The 20,432-nt window shown below is 37.0% G+C and overlaps 1 protein-coding gene across 4 annotated transcripts; it reads right to left on the bottom strand.

The window, feature by feature from the left end:
• Positions 1 to 325: 325 nt before the first annotated feature.
• Positions 326 to 19,988, bottom strand: LOC137254434 (gustatory receptor for sugar taste 64a-like). Of its 4 annotated transcripts, none has more exons than XM_067792093.1 (9): positions 19,642 to 19,988; positions 16,264 to 16,455; positions 16,001 to 16,195; positions 15,759 to 15,934; positions 11,741 to 11,863; positions 11,528 to 11,682; positions 6,564 to 6,726; positions 6,263 to 6,352; positions 326 to 470 (listed from the first exon to the last, which is right to left on the bottom strand). In XM_067792093.1, exons 1-9 carry the CDS (start codon positions 19,958 to 19,960, stop codon positions 381 to 383), a joined length of 1,503 nt encoding a protein of 500 aa, XP_067648194.1. In that variant the 5' UTR covers positions 19,961 to 19,988; the 3' UTR covers positions 326 to 380. The 4 variants fall into 4 exon arrangements, 3 of the variants coding, with proteins under 3 accessions (XP_067648194.1, XP_067648195.1, XP_067648196.1); XM_067792094.1 differs by having other exon boundaries at positions 11,528 to 11,679; XR_010953991.1 differs by lacking the exon at positions 326 to 470 and having other exon boundaries at positions 6,328 to 6,352; positions 6,564 to 6,640.
• Positions 19,989 to 20,432: the final 444 nt, after the last annotated feature.

Here is a 20,432-nt window from a genome sequence, read left to right as displayed (position 1 = left end):
AAAACTGCATACTCAAAAAATTCAGAGAACCTCAAATAAAAAGTTCGAAATTTTCGAATAATTTGCTCGAATTTTCGAACTTTTTCGAAAATATGTTTGAGATTGATTTGCAAAGTTTGAAAGAACTTTTTTCTTTTTCAAATTATCGAAAATAAAAAAGTTGAATTCGCTGACGAAATTTAACAAAAATTGTTACTATCTACTATTTCGCAGCTATATATACTAATACGTTTTTATACATGTACCTACTATGTTAAATATATATACATATGTACAAGTTCTTTTGTAGTTTATTTCATTTTGCATAAAATTTATGTAAACATGTATTATGTTACCATAGTTCACACCATTTGCATGTAACACTTTAGTTGCTTTCACCTCTAAGTACACAAATCTGGTAAGCCCTTAGATCGGTTAGGTTCATCGAATTGTAGCAACACCAATTCGTAGGTAACAATGGTGCCTGCCATCTGCAGAGGAAAAACAACAATAAAACACATGCATGGTCATAATTACTTAGAAGTGAGCTCTGTAGATGTGGTTGAGTGATAAGTGTAAGCATTTGCACAAAAATCTATTTCTTTAGATACCCCGTAGAGAAATATCAAACTAATCAGAAAGAAGATTCTCTATCATACTAAGATAAGATTTTGTGATTGAAACACCCGATTACGAGCAATTTGCAATTAGATTCGTGTTTGACACCGTGGGGTTGAGTCTTCCATCGCACAGTGCACAATGGTCGGTCTTATATGGAGTTGGTGGCCAAAAATACTTCCAGTAGAGATATCAACGTAAAACTTTGGTCACGGCTTTACAATTATGTCAGAATTATTATACTCAGTTGAGCAGAGCTCACAGAGTATATTAAGTTTGATTGGATAACGGTTGGTTGTACATATATAAAGGAATCGAGATAGATATAGACTTCCATATATCAAAATAATCAGGATCGAAAAAAAATTTGATTGAGCCATGTCCACCGTCCGTCCGTCCGTCCGTTAACACGATAACTTGAGTAAATTTTGAGGTATCTTGATGAAATTTGGTATGTAGGTTCCTGAGCACTCATCTCAGATCGCTATTTAAAATGAACGATATCGGACTATAACCACGCCCACTTTTTCGATATCGAAAATTTCGAAAAACCGAAAAAGTGCGATAATTCATTACAAAAGACAGATAAAGCGACGAAACTTGGTAGATGAGTTTAGCTTATGACGCAGAATAGAAATTAGTAAAATTTTGGACAAGGGGCGTGGCACCGCCCACTTTTAAAAGACGGTAATTTAAAACTTTTGCAAGCTGTAATTTGGCAGTCGTTGAAGATATCATAATGAAATTTGGCAGGAACGTTACTCCTATTACTGTATGTACGCTTAATAAAAATTACCAAAATCGGAGAAGGTACACGCCCACTTTTAAAAAAAAAATTTTTTTTAAGTAAAATTTTAACAAAAAATTTAATATCTTTACAGTATATAAGTAAATTACGTCAACATTCAACTCCGGTAATGATGTGGTGCAACAAAATACAAAAATAAAAGAAAATTTCAAAATGGGCGTGGCTCCGCCCTTTTTCATTTAATTTGTCTAGGATACTTTTAACGCCATAAGTCGAACAAAAATTAACCAATCCTTTCGAAATTTGGTAGGGGCATAGATTTTATGACGTTAACTGTTTTCTGTGAAAATGGGCGGAATCGGTTGATGCCACGCCCAGTTTTTATACACAGTCGTCCGTCTGTCCTTCCGCATGGCCGTTAACACGATAACTTGAGCAAAAATCGATATATCTTTACTAAACTTAGTTCACGTGATGTATATTGGAACGATTTTCCGTCATCCCTTGTCAAATTTGGTTTTGAGACAAACCGGTTTCGGCGTTGTGCCATCATCAGTGTCGATTTTCGTTCTGATCTGTTGTTGTCATTTGTCCTGTATTTATAGTTCGTAGGTATATGAGCAGGTATTGTCAAATTGATGCTTGTGTATATTTAGTTATGTGTATGTGCTGTGTGTTCGTTCAGAACCGAGGGTGGTTTACTAATCGATTTGTGTGGCTGACTGGGGTAGGTAGAAATCTGTGATTTTAGTCGTTTGACCTTCTTTGTCGGTTTTTTGTTTTCGTGTGTTAATTGTTTTGGGTTTATTTGTTGTTGTGCGTTTGTCTGTTGTACCTGTGTGATTAAGTTGTTTCCTGTAAACAAGTTTTAAAGGCTCGAATATTGTGTCAGAAATGGTGTTTATCTGTTCGTTTATTATTCTACCGTCGAATGTTTTCTGTTTGTAGATTTCCATGTTTTCGAGTACGTTGAGACGTCGGCCCTTTTCTTGTATGTGAAGAACCCTAACTGTTTTATTGATGTTTGCTGGGGAACATTCATTCTCGACCATGTGATTCGCGAAGTTAGACTCGGGTATAATGTTTGGATTCCGTATTTTTTTGTTGTAATCTCTAATATGTTCTCTGAACCTCGTACTTATTTGCCGTCCTGTTTGTGCTATGTAACTATGCTGGCATCCGCAGGTAAGCTTGTATACGCCGTGGCTGCTAAACGGATCCTCTGAGTTAATGTTAGTTCTTAGTTTTCGCCCTAGATTGTTCGATGTTTTGAATGCTGTGTTAATGTTGTATTTTTTAAAGAAATTTGCCAATTTATATGTTGCTTTTCCAGTATATGTCATAGTCGTCCAGCTATTATTTTCTTTTTCATTATTTCTTTTTGGTTCTCCATTTGTCCTTCTGAGCTTATCTACTAGTGCTTTTTTATATCCGTTGTTTGCAGCGATATTATATATGACCTCAAGTTCTCTCTTATATGCCTCTTGTGTAAGAGGTGTTCTTTCAAGTCTATGTACCAAGTGCCTTAATGCTGCATTTTTATGATGTTGAGGGTGATTTGAGGTATTGTGTATTATTGTGTCGGTAGCCGTTGACTTTCTATATATGTCATAGTTAAATCTTTTGGCTTCTTTATCAATATTTATCGTGAGGTCTAGATAGTTGATTCCTCCGTCTTTTTCGGTTTCCATTGTAAATTCACGTGCTTACTTGAACTCACTTTATGTTGGTATGAAAAATGAACGAAATCCGACTGTGACCACGCCCACTTTTTCGATATCGAAAATTACGAAAAATGAAAAAAATGCCTTAATTCTATACCAAATACGAAAAAAGGGATGAAACATGGTAAGGTAATTGGATTGTTTTATTGACGCCAAATATAACTTTAGAAAAAACTTTATAAAATGGTTGTGACACCTACCATATTATGTAGAAGAAAATGAAAAAGTTCTGCAGGGCGAAATAAAAAACCCTTAAAATCTTGGCAGGTATTACATATATAAATAAATTAGCGGTATCCAACAGATAATGTTCTGGGTCACCCTGGTCCACATTTTGGTCGATATCTGGAAAACGCCTTCACAAATACAACTACCACCACTCCCTTTTAAAACTCTCATTAATACCTTTAATTTGATACCAATATCGTACAAACACATTCTAGAGTCACCCCTGGTCCACCTTTATGGCGATATCTCGAAAAGGCATCCACCTATAGAACTAAGCCCCAAGCCCTTTTAAAATACTCATTAACACCTTTCATTTGATACCCATATCGTACAAACATATTCTAAAGTCACCCCTGGTCCACCTTTATGGCTATATCTCGAAAAGGTGAACACCTATAGAACGAAGGCCCACTCCCTTTTAAAAATACTCATTAACACCTTTCATTTGATACCCATATCGCACAAACAAAGTCTAGAATCACCCCTGGTCCACCTTTATTGCGATACCTCGAAAAGGCGTCCACCTATAGAACTAAGGCCCACTCCCTTTTAAAATACTCATTAACTCCTTGCGTTTGATACCCATATTGCACAAACGAATTCTAGAGTCACCCCTGGCCCACCTTTATGGCGATATCTCGAAACGGCGTCCACCTATGGAACTAAGGATTACTCCCTTTTAAAAAACTCATTAACACCTTTCTTTTGATACCCATATTGTACAAACAAATTCTAGGGTCACCCCTGCTCCACCTTTATGGCGATATCTCGAAACGGCGTCCACCTATGGAACTAAGGATTACTCCCTTTTAAAATACTCATTAACACCTTTCTTTTGATACCCATATTGTACAAACAAATTCTAGGGTCACCCCTGGTCCACCTTTATGGCGATATCTCGAAAATGCAACCACCTATACAACAACCACCACTCCCTTTTAAAACCCTCATTAATACCTTTAATTTGATACCCATATCGTACAAACACATTCTGGAGTCACCCCTGGTCCACCATTGTGGCGATATTTCGAAACGGCGTCTACCTATAGAACTAAGGCCCACTCCCTGTTAAAATACTCATTAACACCTTTCGTTTGATGCCCATATTGTACAAACAAATTCTAGGGTCACCCCTGGTCCACCTTTATGGCGATATCTCGAAACGGCGTCCACCTATGGAACTAAGGATTACTCCCTTTTAAAATACTCGTTAACACCTTTCATTTGATACCCATATCGTACAAACGCATTCTAGATTCACCCCTGGTCCACCTTTATGGCGATATCTCGAAAAGACGACCACCTATACAATAACCACCACTCCCTTTTAAAACCCTCATTAATACCTTTAATTTGATACCCATATCGTACAAACACATTCTAGAGTCACCCCTGGTCCACTTTTATGGCGATATTTCGAAACGGCATCCATCTATAGAACTAAGGCCCACTCCTTTTTAAAATACTCATTAACACCATTCGTTTGATGCCCATATTGTACAAACAAATTCTAGGGTCACCCCTGGTCCACCTTTATGGCGATATCTCGAAACGGCGTCCACCTATGGAACTAAGGCTTACTCCCTTTTAAAATACTCATTAACACCTTTCATTTGATACCCATATCGTACAAACGCATTCTAGAGTCAACCCTGATCCACCTTTATGGCTATATCCCTAAATGGCGTCCACCTATAGAACTATGGCCCACTCCCTCATAAAATACTCTTTAATGCCTTTCATTTGATACGCATGTCATACAAACACATTCCAGGGTTTCCCTCGGTTCATTTTCCTACATGGTTATTCTCCCTTATGTTGTCACCATAGCTCTCAACTGAGTATGTAATGTTCGGTTACACCCAAACTTAACCTTCCTTACTTGTTTTTTCATAAAATTGGGAGTTATAGCTCCATACCGACCCGAACCACCCACTTTCACCGCATGCATACAAAAAAACAAAGAAAGAAATCGTTTGATATTTTTAAATTTCTATCGCAAATAAAATGTTTAATAGGATTAAATAAAGAAATTACAGTTATTAAAGGATCTTGCATACATAACAATAACAAAACAACAAACACACAACAAAGTTTACATTTGCATATCGTCGACTGAATAAAATAATGTCGTATGTTACATGTGAGCACATATAACATACGACAATAAATTATCAGGGTGACGCTATCAGAAAACTGTCGCAAAACATACTTAGTGAAAGAAAGTGGCTCCTGATATTAACACTTTAGAATCTTAAAACTTTGGGCAATAATAATATATAAGTCCCAACGTGAGAATTGGTGAGAAACCCAACTAAAACTTTAGCCGAAATTGAAATATTAGTGCAAATAAACACTAATAAAAGCAATGGTGAAATTTTAAATAACAAAAAAAAAAACACAACAGGCTAAAGACAATAAAGTTATTTCAAAATCAAGTAAATGTCTTTGACTTCAATATGAATTTCTACCTATTTCAATACAATGATATTTTATGTATTTTTAAATAGCTTAAACTTGCACTTTATTTTTAACTTGCTCATACTACAAAAACCAACTAATACCATAACCTCATTTTTGAAGCTATTCTTAAGGAGTACAGATCGAACAAAACAAAAAAAAATATACCTTTTAAAAGGCTGTTCTAATATGAGATATAACGACACATTTGATGACAAATTTTTCACTTTGATTTTTTTATTTTTGGCCTATGGAACCAACCACTGTACATCGACAGGTACTCACGTTAAAGCTATTGAATAATCGTTTGCTATTGAAATAATTCCGCCTTCAAAAATGAGCCTGAAATTGTTGCAAAATACTATGTAACACATCCTCTGACCACCTACACAAATCCCCCACCTATAACTTATGTTAATTAGAACTTATTTTATATGAGCTGAAAAATGATGAAACTTTTTGACCCCCTTTATCGCCTCTAATCACATCTTTCAATCATACTCACCCCAAATAACAGCCGCCTGGTAAGGAAGTAGAATTTCTTACCAGACAATGCCACCGTCGATGTTGTCATTTGAAATATTAAACGTTCAACCTTTTGTGAATAGAAGAAAATCGAGGTAAAAAGTTAACGGTAAATACACAAAATTGCTACTAACTGAAGAATATATTTAGATCTAAATAAATTTCACCAAATTAATTTTCAGCATCAACAATTAAATACTTTGACGTTTGCCGTAAGTTCAACAGAGTTACTGCTGAGTAAATTTTGCTTACATAAGTAATTGTCAAGTAGATAAGCTCACCTCGACACACCAAGTTGTTGCCGGTACTCGCCTCAATACATTCAGGGCATCTTTTGCTTCATCATTAATGGATGCAGCTGTAAGAAAAACGAAAGCTGTACGCCCGATTAAGAAAAGTAGCGAAAACCAAAAGTAAACGTAATTAATTGGCCATCGTAATTTACTGGTGAGTTGGTGTCGATGTGTACACAAATAGCCCATAGCAGCGCAAATCCAGAAGGCGCAAGGAAGCATGAGTAAAGAAAATCGTAGAGAAAAAAATCTTTGATAAAAACAAGTAAAGGTGTCTAGGTTCGGGTGTAATCAAACACTATATACTTAGCGTGAGCTTCAATTGCACATTTTATATCAGATAAATTACTTTTCTACATAACACGTGGCACCGACCGTTAAAAAAAAAATATCTACCCATTTCCTCTTACAATAAAACTCGATAAGTGAAATATCATTGATTCAAAACTATTTGTTGCTAAGTTATAGCTTATTATTATAGTCTGCGACCCTTTTAAACTTGTTTTATAGCGGAGTTGCCGTGGTCTTTAACCGATCCCGTCCATTTTTACTAGAAATATTCTCTACTATAGGGAAAATTTATGTAACCAATTTTATTACGATCCGTTAATTTTTCTTCGAGTTATGGCTCCCGAAACATAGAAAATTGTCCATACAAGCAGCGGAGAGCAACGCACAACCACAGGCATATATCTGAGATACTCCCAAAAGTAGGTAAAAATTTGTGCAAGTATCACTCACATATACACGCGCATATGAGAAGCTATAAACGTAGTTATAGCTGGTAATTTTATAGCTGATAACTAAATGGTAAATTCTAGAACTATAAGCACCTAGAAACATGTCAACGAGGAAACCAAACAGTATAAAAAGCAGCAACAGTTGAGGCGCGACAATCAGTTTGATTTAAGCAAGCTATCAGTTGCGAAGTATAAGTGTTATTTTGTAGTAGTCTAATAAAGACTATTTTGCATTATCGAATATTGGAGTTATTTATTCAACAGTTTAGTGATTCGAACGTTAGCAGACGGTTGCAAATAAGCAGAATTACAGTAAATTCGTTACAATATATAAAAAGTGGGCGTGGTTATCATCCGATTTCGCTCGTTTTCAATACCAATATATTCTCGGTCCAGATAAGCTCGTGTACCAAATTTGGTGAAGATATCTCAATATTTCTCAAGTTATCGTGCTAACGGGCAGACGGACGGACTGACATGGCTCAATAAAATTTTGTTTCGATACTGATGATTTTGATATATAGAAGTCTATATCTCCATTCCTTTATAACTGTACAACCAACCGTTATCCAATCAAAGTTAATATACTCTGTGTGCAAAGCACGCTGAGTATAAAAAGTAATTTATGCAAAGCTACTTGTGCCATAGTGTATGCGAATGGATTGTTAGGGCAGGAGAAATTGGAATTCAAGCGGCAGTGCAGCGCATCTTTTCAAGGGATTGCCAACGCAATTCAAAGCTTCTCTAACCTAACTGCCAACTTCTCCTACTCGTGCTGAATGCTGTTTATTAGCAGGCGAGGCTCTTTCCTTCTCTCGCAAGGAGGGGGTTGGATGATGTACAAAGTTCAACGTAGTTTAGTGCCATATTGATGTTATTTTATGGGACGTACCGGATAAATATCCGAATGACGTAGAAGGTTAAACTTGCTCTAGTACCTCATGGATACTATTTTATGGGACGTACCGTGTGAATATTCGGCGAAGGACCATAAACCGATTAAACACCTCAAAACCTTCGGGGGTCTGCTTATCGCCACATGGAGAAGAAACAGAAGGCAGGAGAAATTTCGAATGAAAATCGTTATTAAGTTCTACTTGAAAATCGTCAAAAAGGAACAACTTCAAATAGAAGACAATGATATATAAGTCTGGCTTGACAAGGAAGTACAAAATTCCCAGTCTTTTATCACAAAAATTTGGAAGCACAAAACTAGGATTGGGCCCAAAGTCAAGTACCTGGGAGCCATTGTCGTCAAGAAGCTAATCAGGTGTAGGAATATCGAAGCCCCGCTGTGTTTTGCTCCAGTAAAGATGAGATTCGGGTCACCTCATCAAATGTTGGACAAACACCTCCTTGTGACCGGAAGTAGATGGGAGGCAGTCTACCTAATTTACTGGATTTACTAAGACTGCTGTTATTCAAAACTGTATCGTTGCCATGCAACTATCCTTTGAGCAGTTATAGGTTATGACACCGTTATATTATGTAGTACCACAACAGACCTTCATGTTGTCAAAGGGATAGCTACCACTCAACTTAGCCCAACCTAGAGGTAACAGTGGCTCATGAAGCATCGGGCCTGCTTTTAAGGAATCTACATAGCTCACACAGCTTAACCAAGTCGAACGGAGTATAAAGCTCTGCATAAGCGGCGCTCTGGTCTTCACTGCGATGGATGCACAACATACCCTTTTACCTATTGGCGATGGAAGTAGCCTTGATGATCAGCTATGGAAGTTGGAGTGGCATAATATCAACGGTCATACCATCAATTGACCGTATGACATCTTCAAATGGCTATAAGATCAATTGACCTTGTGACTACTTCAACTAACGGCCTTTTCGTTTCTGTCTTATTGGCCAATTCGGAAATTTCCGTTTAACCTTATAGGCATTTCGAGAAAAATGCCACAACTATATTTTTACTGAAGTGAAGCCGCCATGAAAACAGCAAAGCTCCTCAGGATAAATTATACACTTAGTTCAAAGAAGAACTTCTTATTTCATGAAAATTCATTACCTTTAAGTTGGAATATTTCTTATTTTAAAGATATCTCCGTTGGAGAAGTTCTTATTCTGATTTCTGACTGGCACGAAACCATACGGTTAAAAGTTTTAGCCTAAAGTTGAAACCTTTTTTTACTATACCAAATTTGCTTTAGAATCAAGGTTATACCCGTTCTTATGAATACGAGTGCACAGAGCTTGGTTTAAATTTTAAACCAGAGAAGTATTCACAAGCAGTTAAAGAAAAAATATCGTTAGGTTTTGAGTTCACGTTCTCCAAATCAGAATTCCTCTCTGCATACTGCACTATCACTTCGAAAAGTTTTGGATTTCTTATTGATGTGCTACCACTTGTTTAACAAAAAGTGATCGATTTGTTATTAAAAATTTGCCTAAAAGTTATCGATACGTAATCGATTTTTGAATAAAAAGTTATCGATTTGTTGTTGTAGACTACCAATTTGTTATCGAAAAGTTATGGACTTGTTATTGAAAAACTATCAATATGTTATCGACAAACTAACGATTTAGTGTTTAAAAGTTATCGATTTGTAATCGTTGCTTTACCAATTGATTATCGGCATCTTTTCGGTTTGTAGGCAATGACTCGTCAGTTTGTTGTGAAACGGACGCTGACAAAACTTCAATTTTTATCCCGTAGAAAACAAGAAGATAGGAAGACGATAATTATTCAGCCATAATAAGCAGATAACAAACTGATAATACGACGATAATAACCCCAGCGGGTTAGGGTGCTACAATATACCCGCGGTAGGTATTCCTGTCGTAAGAGGCGACTAAAATACCGGATTCAAGGGGTTTGTGTAGCGCAGCCCTTTCAGGTTGCCAGCGCAATACATAGCTTCTCCAAACCCAATTGTCAACCTCACCTATCCGTGGCGAATCCTATTTCATTAACAGCCGAGGCTCTGGCGACTCCGAACTCCTCATGGATCTAGGGGGTGGGAAGGCGGTATGGCCTAGAGCATCGCATGTGGTCTTAACAAATCGTTCCCGAGAAGAACGGGCTTGGTACCGGAACGTACCGGATCTGCATCCGGCAAAGGACCATCAACTCCATAATACTCCCTTCCGGCAGTGTCCTTATCGCTACAACAACAATAACAACGACGATAATAATTTACTATCGATAACGAGCTGTTCTCAAAAATTCGGAAAATATTTGTTTCTGATAAGGTTACATCTAATCTGGTTTAACATCAACCCCTGGGAGATTCGTTCTTTTTTTTTTTTTTTTGATTTTCCAATAGGGAATTGATGAATATTGGAACGATTTTCCGTCATCTGTTGTCAAATTTGGCTTACACACAAACCAGTTCCGACATTGCGCCGTCATCAGAGTCATTTTTGTTCTCGAACGAAACCAAATTTGATAAGAAATTACGAAAACAAAACGAATCTCCGAGGGTCGTGAAAGAAAAATGACACTGATTCTGGATACTCACAACTCACTACTTTTTTATTTTTAGATTTTCACCAAAAAGTGTAAACTCTTGGATTCTGGTTGAATACCAGAGGTTTTTTTTAACCTTTTTTGTTTTATAAATTTTGAGAACAGTAAAATTATAGTTTTTAAATGTAGATGAAAAAAGTTTGAAAATTGTTAAAACGTTAGACCAAAATGCCTAAGCGTGTGGAAAATTAATGAAAGATATGTTGAAATAACCGTCCTTGTTGGAATTTCGGTTGGTTCCAGTTCCTACGAGAGCAAGTCGCCACTTGCCACAGAAGCTTTACTGGCAACTTAAGGCAATCAGCCGAATGGTTGTCATTCTGATGGACAGAATTAAAGAAAACCTAACGAACGATATTGCAGACTTTCAGGAGGAACGCCTGTAGAAACACCATGGGATGTTTCTTTTAGACAGATCATCAAATTACTAACTAATCGTCTCTCATTTTCTCGTCTGTTATTGCAGAAGAAGAATGTGGACTACCCATGTTGCTTCGATCTGGTTACCTAATTGATTTACCTCTGAACTGTATGGACTAAATCCCAGTTAAATCAGTTAAGATCACAACTTTTCCTATTTTTATGTTTAAAAAACCCAGGTTAGATAAGAATATAATTGTTTGAGATAGTATACTGCGACTTGTCTATTGTATCCTCGCATTCAATCTCTTACATTCTAACTTACAGATGATTCCAATCTTTTACATTTGCACGAAAATAGTACTTACTTGAAAATATTCAGCAATTGATAGCAAACAAAATATAAATTATTGGCACAGGACAACAGAATAATTCCCGACAAATCCTCATCCACATATTCCAGTAGCTCAATAAGTTTTATATAATGATCACGTATATCCATAAAAACTGCTTCAGGTATCTCCTGAGCGAATAGAGGAAATATTATGAAAGAATAAACAAATTTTAACAAAAGATTTTACCTTATCCAACAGCTTATTAATACGCATCTTAATTTGTTCGAAACGATAAGCGATGCCCTTACCAACCATCATTATGAAAATATCCATGAAATTCCACACGAATGTACAAAAGAAATTTATTACCTGAAGTAGAGAAAGAATATGGGTTTACTTGATTACTTTATAATAATACGATAAGAGCTTATGACGAAAACCTTAAGAATATGTAACGGTAATGCCAGGAAAACGAAAGGTTAATTTAAAAAGAAATGTTACTAAAGAAGCTCAATAATAAAATGATATGAAACGGTATCGAAATGATAATGATGAAGGTATAACAACGAAATTATGGGGCAACTGAGACGAAAGTAAAGAAGCCATAGCTCGACTTAGATCATAAACAATAATAAGACGATTATAATGAGACACAATAGGACAATGAATCATACCGAGGTGATAACTAAAATATTGTGACGAATATTGGCAGTTTCGATACGTCACTATGACGCTGAAAGAGAAATCAGCCACACACACATATATGAACCAATGAATAGCGCATATTACTAAGCCATCTACACAGATATACATAGAAGACAACGGTGAGAGCCCATAAGAGCTCAGACGTAATTTTAGATACATATAATCAGCACTTAAACGAGAAATAAACAAGTAAGTGTTCAAGAAACATAGTAACAAAGAAATAGGTAAACAAAGCTGGCGGAAAATATATGTAGAAGCGCCGCAATTTAAGTGATGGTGAACCAGTTTGATTTTAAAACGCTGTAAGTGAAGTACGCAAGTAATTTAATTGTGAAGTACTACTACCACAGTAGTGTTGGAAATAAAGAACATTTTGCTAAGCTGAATATTTGAGTTATTTATTGGACAATTCATCGATTCGAGCGATAACAGAAGGTGCAGAATAAACAATAATCCCTAAAATTCGTAGCAATATAAAGAAAGGATAAATGCACTGTTAAGAAACGATAATGAAATGAACTATGATGAAACGACAACATAAGAATAAGAAACAACAAGATAATGAAAGCAATGAATTAAACAAACAAACTAGGCTATAATAGGGTGATAAATAAAATATAAAGAAAAGATAACTTAACAAAAAGAAAAATTAAACATGATAAAAAAATGTAATTAAATTGATAAAGACATTATAATCAAAGAAACAAAAGAATAACAACACATCAGCTACAGTCCAAAGATAGGGATAAAAAAGTATCGACAACGAAAATCGCGAAATGATAATTACAAGATGACAAATCTCTACATATAACAAAACTGGAACAGGTCGATGTCTGTACATTGAAGGTAAAAATGAAAAATTGATGCCAGGTCCATTATTAGAGCAACTGAGTTCAAAACAACAGATTTTAAAATGTTTGTCTGTTGAGAAACTAGAGCTCTAACTTAAAGTTTAGGGTACATTTTAGTCTGGTGGGTCACTAGGATCTAGACTCCGAAATATGGACCCAGGTAACCTTAGAATGTGTTCGCACGATATGGATATCAAATGAAATCTCCTGACATAGGCTTTCAAAGAGTTTAACTGATTTCGATATCCAAACCCCTTTCCGAGATATAGACAAAAAAGTGGACCAGGGGTATCCCTGGATGTATTTTCTCCAAATAGTTGTGAAAAAAGTTATTGACGGGGGTATTAACTAATGATATCTTATATTTCAATATCTTACTTTCTTCGAAAAATATTCACCTACATCAGTGTGGGCCAGAGGTAACCCTAGAATGTTATCTGAAAAGAAATTCTTTAGTTTTCAATATAGCTTTGTAAATTTGTTTATAGTTTGTATTCGAAGTATTGGTAAAACGTAAAATTTTGTTCATGTTCATAATATAAATGATTTTAAGCAGCCCAATTAAAATCGTCGCTACAGGCGAAGAAAGACGTACTCCGGATATTTTCAGACAAACTTTTCACATTATACGCGATTTCTTTCTGCCCAATAATCCGACTATGTTTGTGAGTCTTTTTTCGTCTGTAGTGACGAAATCTTTTTTATTGATATTTGGTACCCAATTTTAACTGCAAAAATAAAAATAATGGAACTTGGAACTCCTCGCATACGAAGTAACGGGCATTAGCTAGTTCAGAATAAAATACTTGAAATTTGCCATCTAAGGAGCTCCAAGTACCATCGAAACAATATAGAAGCGGTCACGAAAGTAGGATGGTGAAACAACAAAGTAACAATGGCATAACTAAAGTGATGAAGGAACCAAAAAAAAGCGATAAACAGACAGCAAAATAACGAATACAAGGAACAAAATAATACTTTGACAAATGAAGGTACAATAAATAAACAATAACGAAAGTAACACAATGATGATTAAGAGATGAAAAATGGTGAACGAAAGAGAAATGATAATCCAGGACAACGAAATAACTACAAAGCTATAAGAAGAAATAGAAAATTGATAACAGTCATGAAATTACGATAAAATCATAACATTACATGACGACAACAAATGAAGCGGAGCGATAATAAGTCTGTGTTAATGCTTACGAACTGAAGAATTGTTAAAAAAAAAAGGTATAGGAAGACGCTTCCGAAAGGATGACAAAACAATATATAAACAATAAGGATAAAGCGCTCGCGAAACAATAACCCAACTACAACGTAATGATGCAGAAACAATAAATCAAATATAACAATACAGTAATAATCAAAAGATAGCGAAATGGTTGTGAATATATAACGAAAAAGAAATGACAAGAAGACTTTAATAAGAGTATGAAAATAATAAAAGATAATCAAGATGGTAGCGTGCTCCGCCTATCACACCGTATGCCCTGGGTTCAACTCCCGGGCAAAGCAACATCAAAATTTTAGAAATAAGATTTTTCAATTAGAAGAAAATTTTTCTAAGCGGGGTCGCCCCTCGGCAGTGTCTGGCAAGCGCTCCGATTATATTTCTGCCATGAAAAGCTCTCAGTGAAAACTCATCTGCCTTGCAGATGCCGTTCGGAGTCGGCATAAAACATGTAGGTCCCGTCCGGCCAATTTGTAGGGAAAAATCAAGAGGAGCACGACGCAAATTGGAAGAGAAGCTCGGCCTTAGATCTCTTCGGAGGTTATCGCGCCTTACATTTATTTTTATTTATTTAATCAAATAATGAGGAAATAATAATAAAACCAAAACCAAGCAATAAAAAATGGTCAAATAAACAATCACTAGATAGAGAACATAAACCGAAGGATAAAGAAAATATGCCCAAGGAAAACGAAACTATAATACCAAGATAAAGAAGGATAAAAACGAAATCGAAAGATAAATAAGTGATAACAAGATCACGAAAGATTAAAAACGATATCAAAGATAAATAAACGATAATAACAAGATAACAAAACTATAACGACGGATAAACAACGAATCGAAATGATGAGGGTACAGTAAAGAAGCAATAAAGAAAATAACAAAGACATTTTTAAAATATTAAAAAACGAGATTCAAATGAAGAACAACGAAGCAATAGATAAACGAGAAGGATAATAAATAAGCGCTCGCAGTACAAATACTAAAGGAACAATAATCAAATATAACAAAACTGACGATAAAGAACTGTGGTCTAACCAAAAACAAATTAATTACGAGACTGGAGATAAAACTAAAAAAGAAACGACGACGATATGATAACAAAACGTTAGGAAAGGTAGAATAATTAGAAAAGATAATCAAATGATAATGAAATAATAAAGAAACCAAAACTTAACAATGCGAGAGTGGCAAAGATACGATCACGATTTAATAACCGACCGAAAACAAATGATAAAGAAAAGATAACGAAGGATAAAAATCGATAGCAAAGGATAAAAAAGATAACGAAATGATGACAGAAAATACAATATTCGAAGATAAAGAAACGATAACTTTAAACATGAAACTATAACCAAGGATGAAGGAATGATATAGAAACCAAAAAGATTAAGAAACCGATTGGAAATCGGGTTATAAAAACAAATATATGTGTGAACTTACAAAAAATAAACGTATTTTCACTTACCAAAATTAAACCACCAACAAATTTAGTATTGGGATACACCTCAAAGACGTAATCATAGTTTTTATAGGTAAAATCATTGAATGTGAAATGGTACGTTTCGTTATTAACTGAGGCACAGAAACTCGCTTTACGATATTGACTGATTACCGCTGAGATAAGATAAAGCATATGTTCCGCTACATTTAGGAAGAGAAAAAAAGAAATTAAACTTACTCAATATTAGTATAAACTATGGAACAAACTTGCTGATAATATAATTATGGCAAATGCAGCACGACGAACTCGCGAAGATAAATGTCGCTTCGGCATCTCGTATGGTTTACGTACGAAAATCATTTCTGTACGTGTCCAGTAGCGTATAAGACGGGGCCAACGTGGAGCCAAGGCAAAAAAGAGTATTGTTGATGATTGTACGCATGTAAAAAAGACCACGCCCACTAGTTACAATGGAGCGAAAATATTTATTTGAATAGTGTAAAAAATGTATTAATACTTAAGAACTTACCTAAGTTCTTTGCGTTTACGCCAATTTTTGCTAAATACTTCATTGTTGCAAGATTAAGACTAGAGCTGGCTATTAAAAATATCAACGTGATGAGTACTGGTATGGATTTGAATGAGAAGTGTAAGTGACGCGGATTCGGGTGCCCAACACCCAAAACTGGCAACAGCGAGAAGCATTGGCCTACAATGAGAACTAAGGAAAAATTATCATTGAACTTAGTAATTCATAAGTGAACGTAGAAGTTTTATAATACCTATAACGAATTTTGTGACAAACTGTCTAACACCTCACTTGAACACCGAACAATCCCCCGGTGAATCGTATACATCCCTACCGAGATATTTACACGTTGTCCTTACAAAAGCTGAGAAATTAAGCTTGAAGTGATTTGATAACTCCACATCCCTTCATGCATATAACACAGTAAGGGATTTCCACTTTATGTAGCCGCAATGCAGGGATTTCCCTTCACCGCTGAGAGATGGGCCTTAGGCAATTTCGAATTTGGTCATCCGACACCCTTAATAAGGTGGAGTCAGCCCAGCGCTCGCTTAACTGGTTCGCGACCTATGACCTTCTCCTTTGAATCGAAGTACTCGATCTACCCTCCAATCCCATGCCAGTAAATGTATTCATGTTCAGAGACTGCAATTTTAGCACGTTCCCCAACTTCACCACACATGGAATACATATGTTAACCTTTGCTGTTTGGAGGTTTAGAACAACTATCTTAGCCCCATTTGTAACAGATCCCACCACTAAGCAACTTCCTTCTACTAATTTAAAACTTTCAGTACACGTTTGCTCATAGGTACGGCACGGTAAAGTAATCACAACAAATGACTTCTCTCCTGGCTGCAGGGCCTAGGAAAAGATAGAAAGTGTGAGGTATTTGAGGGGTTGTGTTGTCAGCGTAATTTACAGCTTCTCAAACCCAATTGTCAAACTCATCTACACGTGGTGAACCCTGTTTGTTTAGCAGGGGAGCCTCTGACCTCTCAAAGAAGGAAAGGTTGTGTACTCCAGAAGGTTCAACTTGGGCATATGAAATCGTTTTCGAGATGGTAGGAACGTTCCAGATTAATATCCAGCAAAGAACCACCAACATCAATAAAACTCCCCAAAAACTTTTGGCGAGTCTCATTATTACTACAAGAAGAAGAAGATTATGATTAAAAGTGCAAAGACTCACATGAAAAGTTTGCAAAATTAATTCATCTTTTATTTAGAAAAGCTATTTCAGCTGCTTTTCCAATTCAAGAATCAACCTCATCTACAAGAGGTGAATACTGTCACAAATATGAATATGTACACACACGTATTTAGCAGGCGAAGCTCAATCGATTTCGAGTGCCTCACGATAGAAGGAGTCGGGATGCCCTAGAAATTGCGATGTGGTCTAGTGAAGTATTTCACACAACGAGGTTAGGTTGGGTTGATGTGGCTGTCGCAGAGGCACACATATGTAGGCCAGTGTCAGGAGGCCCCGTTGTGGCACCACAAAAATACACCATTATCTAATTCGAGGATCTGATAACGACTACCAAGTCTCTGGTGTTTCACTCCACAACCGGGCATACATTATCCAGAAAGGGATCACCCAGGGAGCACGGTCTGGCATCACATAACGATGGGCAGTTACAGATGAGAACCTATATGAAGTGTATACAGTTCTGTTGGGCCTTCTCCTGAAGAGATCTGTGACTATTTAGTGTTAGTTAGAATTGAATGAAAGAGCCAAAGGAAACACAACGAGGTTAGTATCTTAATCTACTAGTTCGTTCTTTGTGTTGCTATTTACTGCTAGATTTCGGAAGGGTATTTACAAAGCCGCGACATCTAGCAGTAAATAATAGCAAGCATCTCGGATTTATTCTTACGTAGCTATGATTGGGGTTGACCTTGATCAAATTGCTTTTCTATTACTTTGCAGTCATTGTTGGTTGGTCGGTTGGAGTGGCGAGTCCCAATTGACTCCAATAAGCGCTCATACGCCGTTTTGATACCACAAACTCGTGAATTAACCAATGGAAGGGTGTTGTAAGATTGCTAATAAACATTTTTACACACCTCAGGGAAAAACCCGTTCACCTATGTCTATTCCGTGGAGTTTATGAATTTGAGAAGCTCTCCCAGCCTAACATCCTTGAATTCTGGGAGGCTTTCGAAAAAGAGCTTTCCAAGAAACTGTATTCTGCTTCGACAGTGTGCTGGGCATCCACGCAGCAGATGCTCAACCGTTTCCTCCGCCTCCGGACGCTTGCAGCTGCGACAGGGGGTATTGTGTTCCAGTCCCATCCGTGCCTCATGTACCCCAATTGTCCAATGCCCCGTGGGCACCACAACTACTCCTGCTGTTCATATTAAGTACAGCTACAGATCGTTTTTCGTTAAATAGTGGCCAGATGCTCTTGAAAACTCTACAGCTCCGCAACCGATTCCACCTATTGTTGGCCTCACCCAACGAGTGCTGGGAGATGCGACACTTGATGTGTCCCAGGGGTGCAAGGACCTCCTTCGCTCCTGAGACATCAAGAGTCGCTCCACGCCGTGGCAGCTCATCCGCCATCTCGTTACCCTGTATGTTTCGATGCCCCGGCACCCATATCAGGGTAACGATCTGCCGGCTCGCCAGAATCATGGCGCTCTCCCTACACTGCACAACCAGGTCAGATGATATCGTCTCTGACCCGAGGGCCCCAAGAGCCGCCTGACTATCGGAGAAAATGCCTACCCTCTTACCGTTACCTTTGATATCCATTAACGCTTTCCACGCCTCTCGGATAGCGAAAATCTTAGCTTGAAACACACTTGCCGAGTCGGGAAGCCGCATACATTAGGACGTGGGCGGGATAGTCGCAAATACTCTCGCATCAACTCCGCAAGCCATTTTATATCCGTCCGTGAAAACCGAGATGCCAAATCTCTGAGTGATCCCCCCATCTTTCTAATCTTTCCTTGTGGGGAAGAGAATTGTGTAGTTTGTGTCGAAGACTTTCCTTGGACATATGTAGTCCGTTTTTGACAAGATTCGGGAGTCGTTAATATTGAGCAGGATACGGCCGTGCCGTATGTACGCTACCTCCAAAGGCCCAACTCCCGAAGCCTTAGGGCCCCTTTGAGATGCAGTTTCCTTGATAAAGAGATCTACCGGTGGAACATTGCATATCACACTTTACAGTCATAGTCACAGACAGTAATCGTTGCAACTGAAAAGACACCGACACAAATTGCTTTGTTTTAGAAGAGTCAAGGACTCTTCCAACTGCGTCGAAAGCTTAACTATTTTTCCATTTTCTTATATCAGCGTTACACTTCATAACTGACTTCGCGCCTTTATTTCATACCAAATTACAAAAAAGAATCAAAACTACTCACTGGGACTAATAGCACGATGAAATATATCCAATTTACTGTAGTCCGTGTGCTCTTTCGGTTTAATATATTTAAAATCCTCCTCATTATAAGTAAAATATTCGATTGGTGTACGACGTCCAATCAACTCCACTGCTTTCACTACATTATTTGTATCTTCGATATTTTCTACAACCAATTTTTCATTTGGACTTTTCAAAATCGTACTCGCTTTAGGATCACGATCTTTATCAAATTTTCCCACTGTTTGACCGACATCATTTCTTGGCATACCCATTTGATATTTCATTAAAATTTCGCGCAGTTTATTACGATTAAGCATTTTTATTGTTTTGTATCTTAAAAATGTGATTCACAAGAAACTTTTTAATTTTCTAAAGAAACCGTAAAGACCAACCAAAACAACCAAACCCTGTTACTCTAATGGAGGTAGAAATGCGAACGTAAAATAGCCAATTTTGTAGTTCATATTAGTTTAGTTTAATAGCGGTAAAAGGAGGCGTAATTTTGTTTATCTATCTGTATTTGTAGAGTTTACAATTTAGACCTACCACACTCACGTGAATATGTACATAGAAGTGATGTTACGAATATTCGTATTCACAAATCAACTGCTTTCGCAGTGGGGCCATATCTGAAGCGCCTCGTACCGCCCAATCACAGCTCCACTCACAGCACAACAGTTCGCTGCCATAGCACGAATCAATTAATCCGGGATTCTTACTGATGTCAATTGCTAGATGTCGCAGTAAACAGCTCAATAAGCGGCAATGCAATCACCCTGCCGACATCTA

The sequence above is a fragment of the Eurosta solidaginis genome, chromosome 5 (genome assembly GCF_040869045.1).
Source record: "Eurosta solidaginis isolate ZX-2024a chromosome 5, ASM4086904v1, whole genome shotgun sequence".
Lineage (NCBI taxonomy): Eukaryota > Metazoa > Arthropoda > Insecta > Diptera > Tephritidae > Eurosta > Eurosta solidaginis.
Note: the sequence above shows the minus strand (reverse complement) of the source record. Positions and strands in the feature narration are given on the sequence as shown.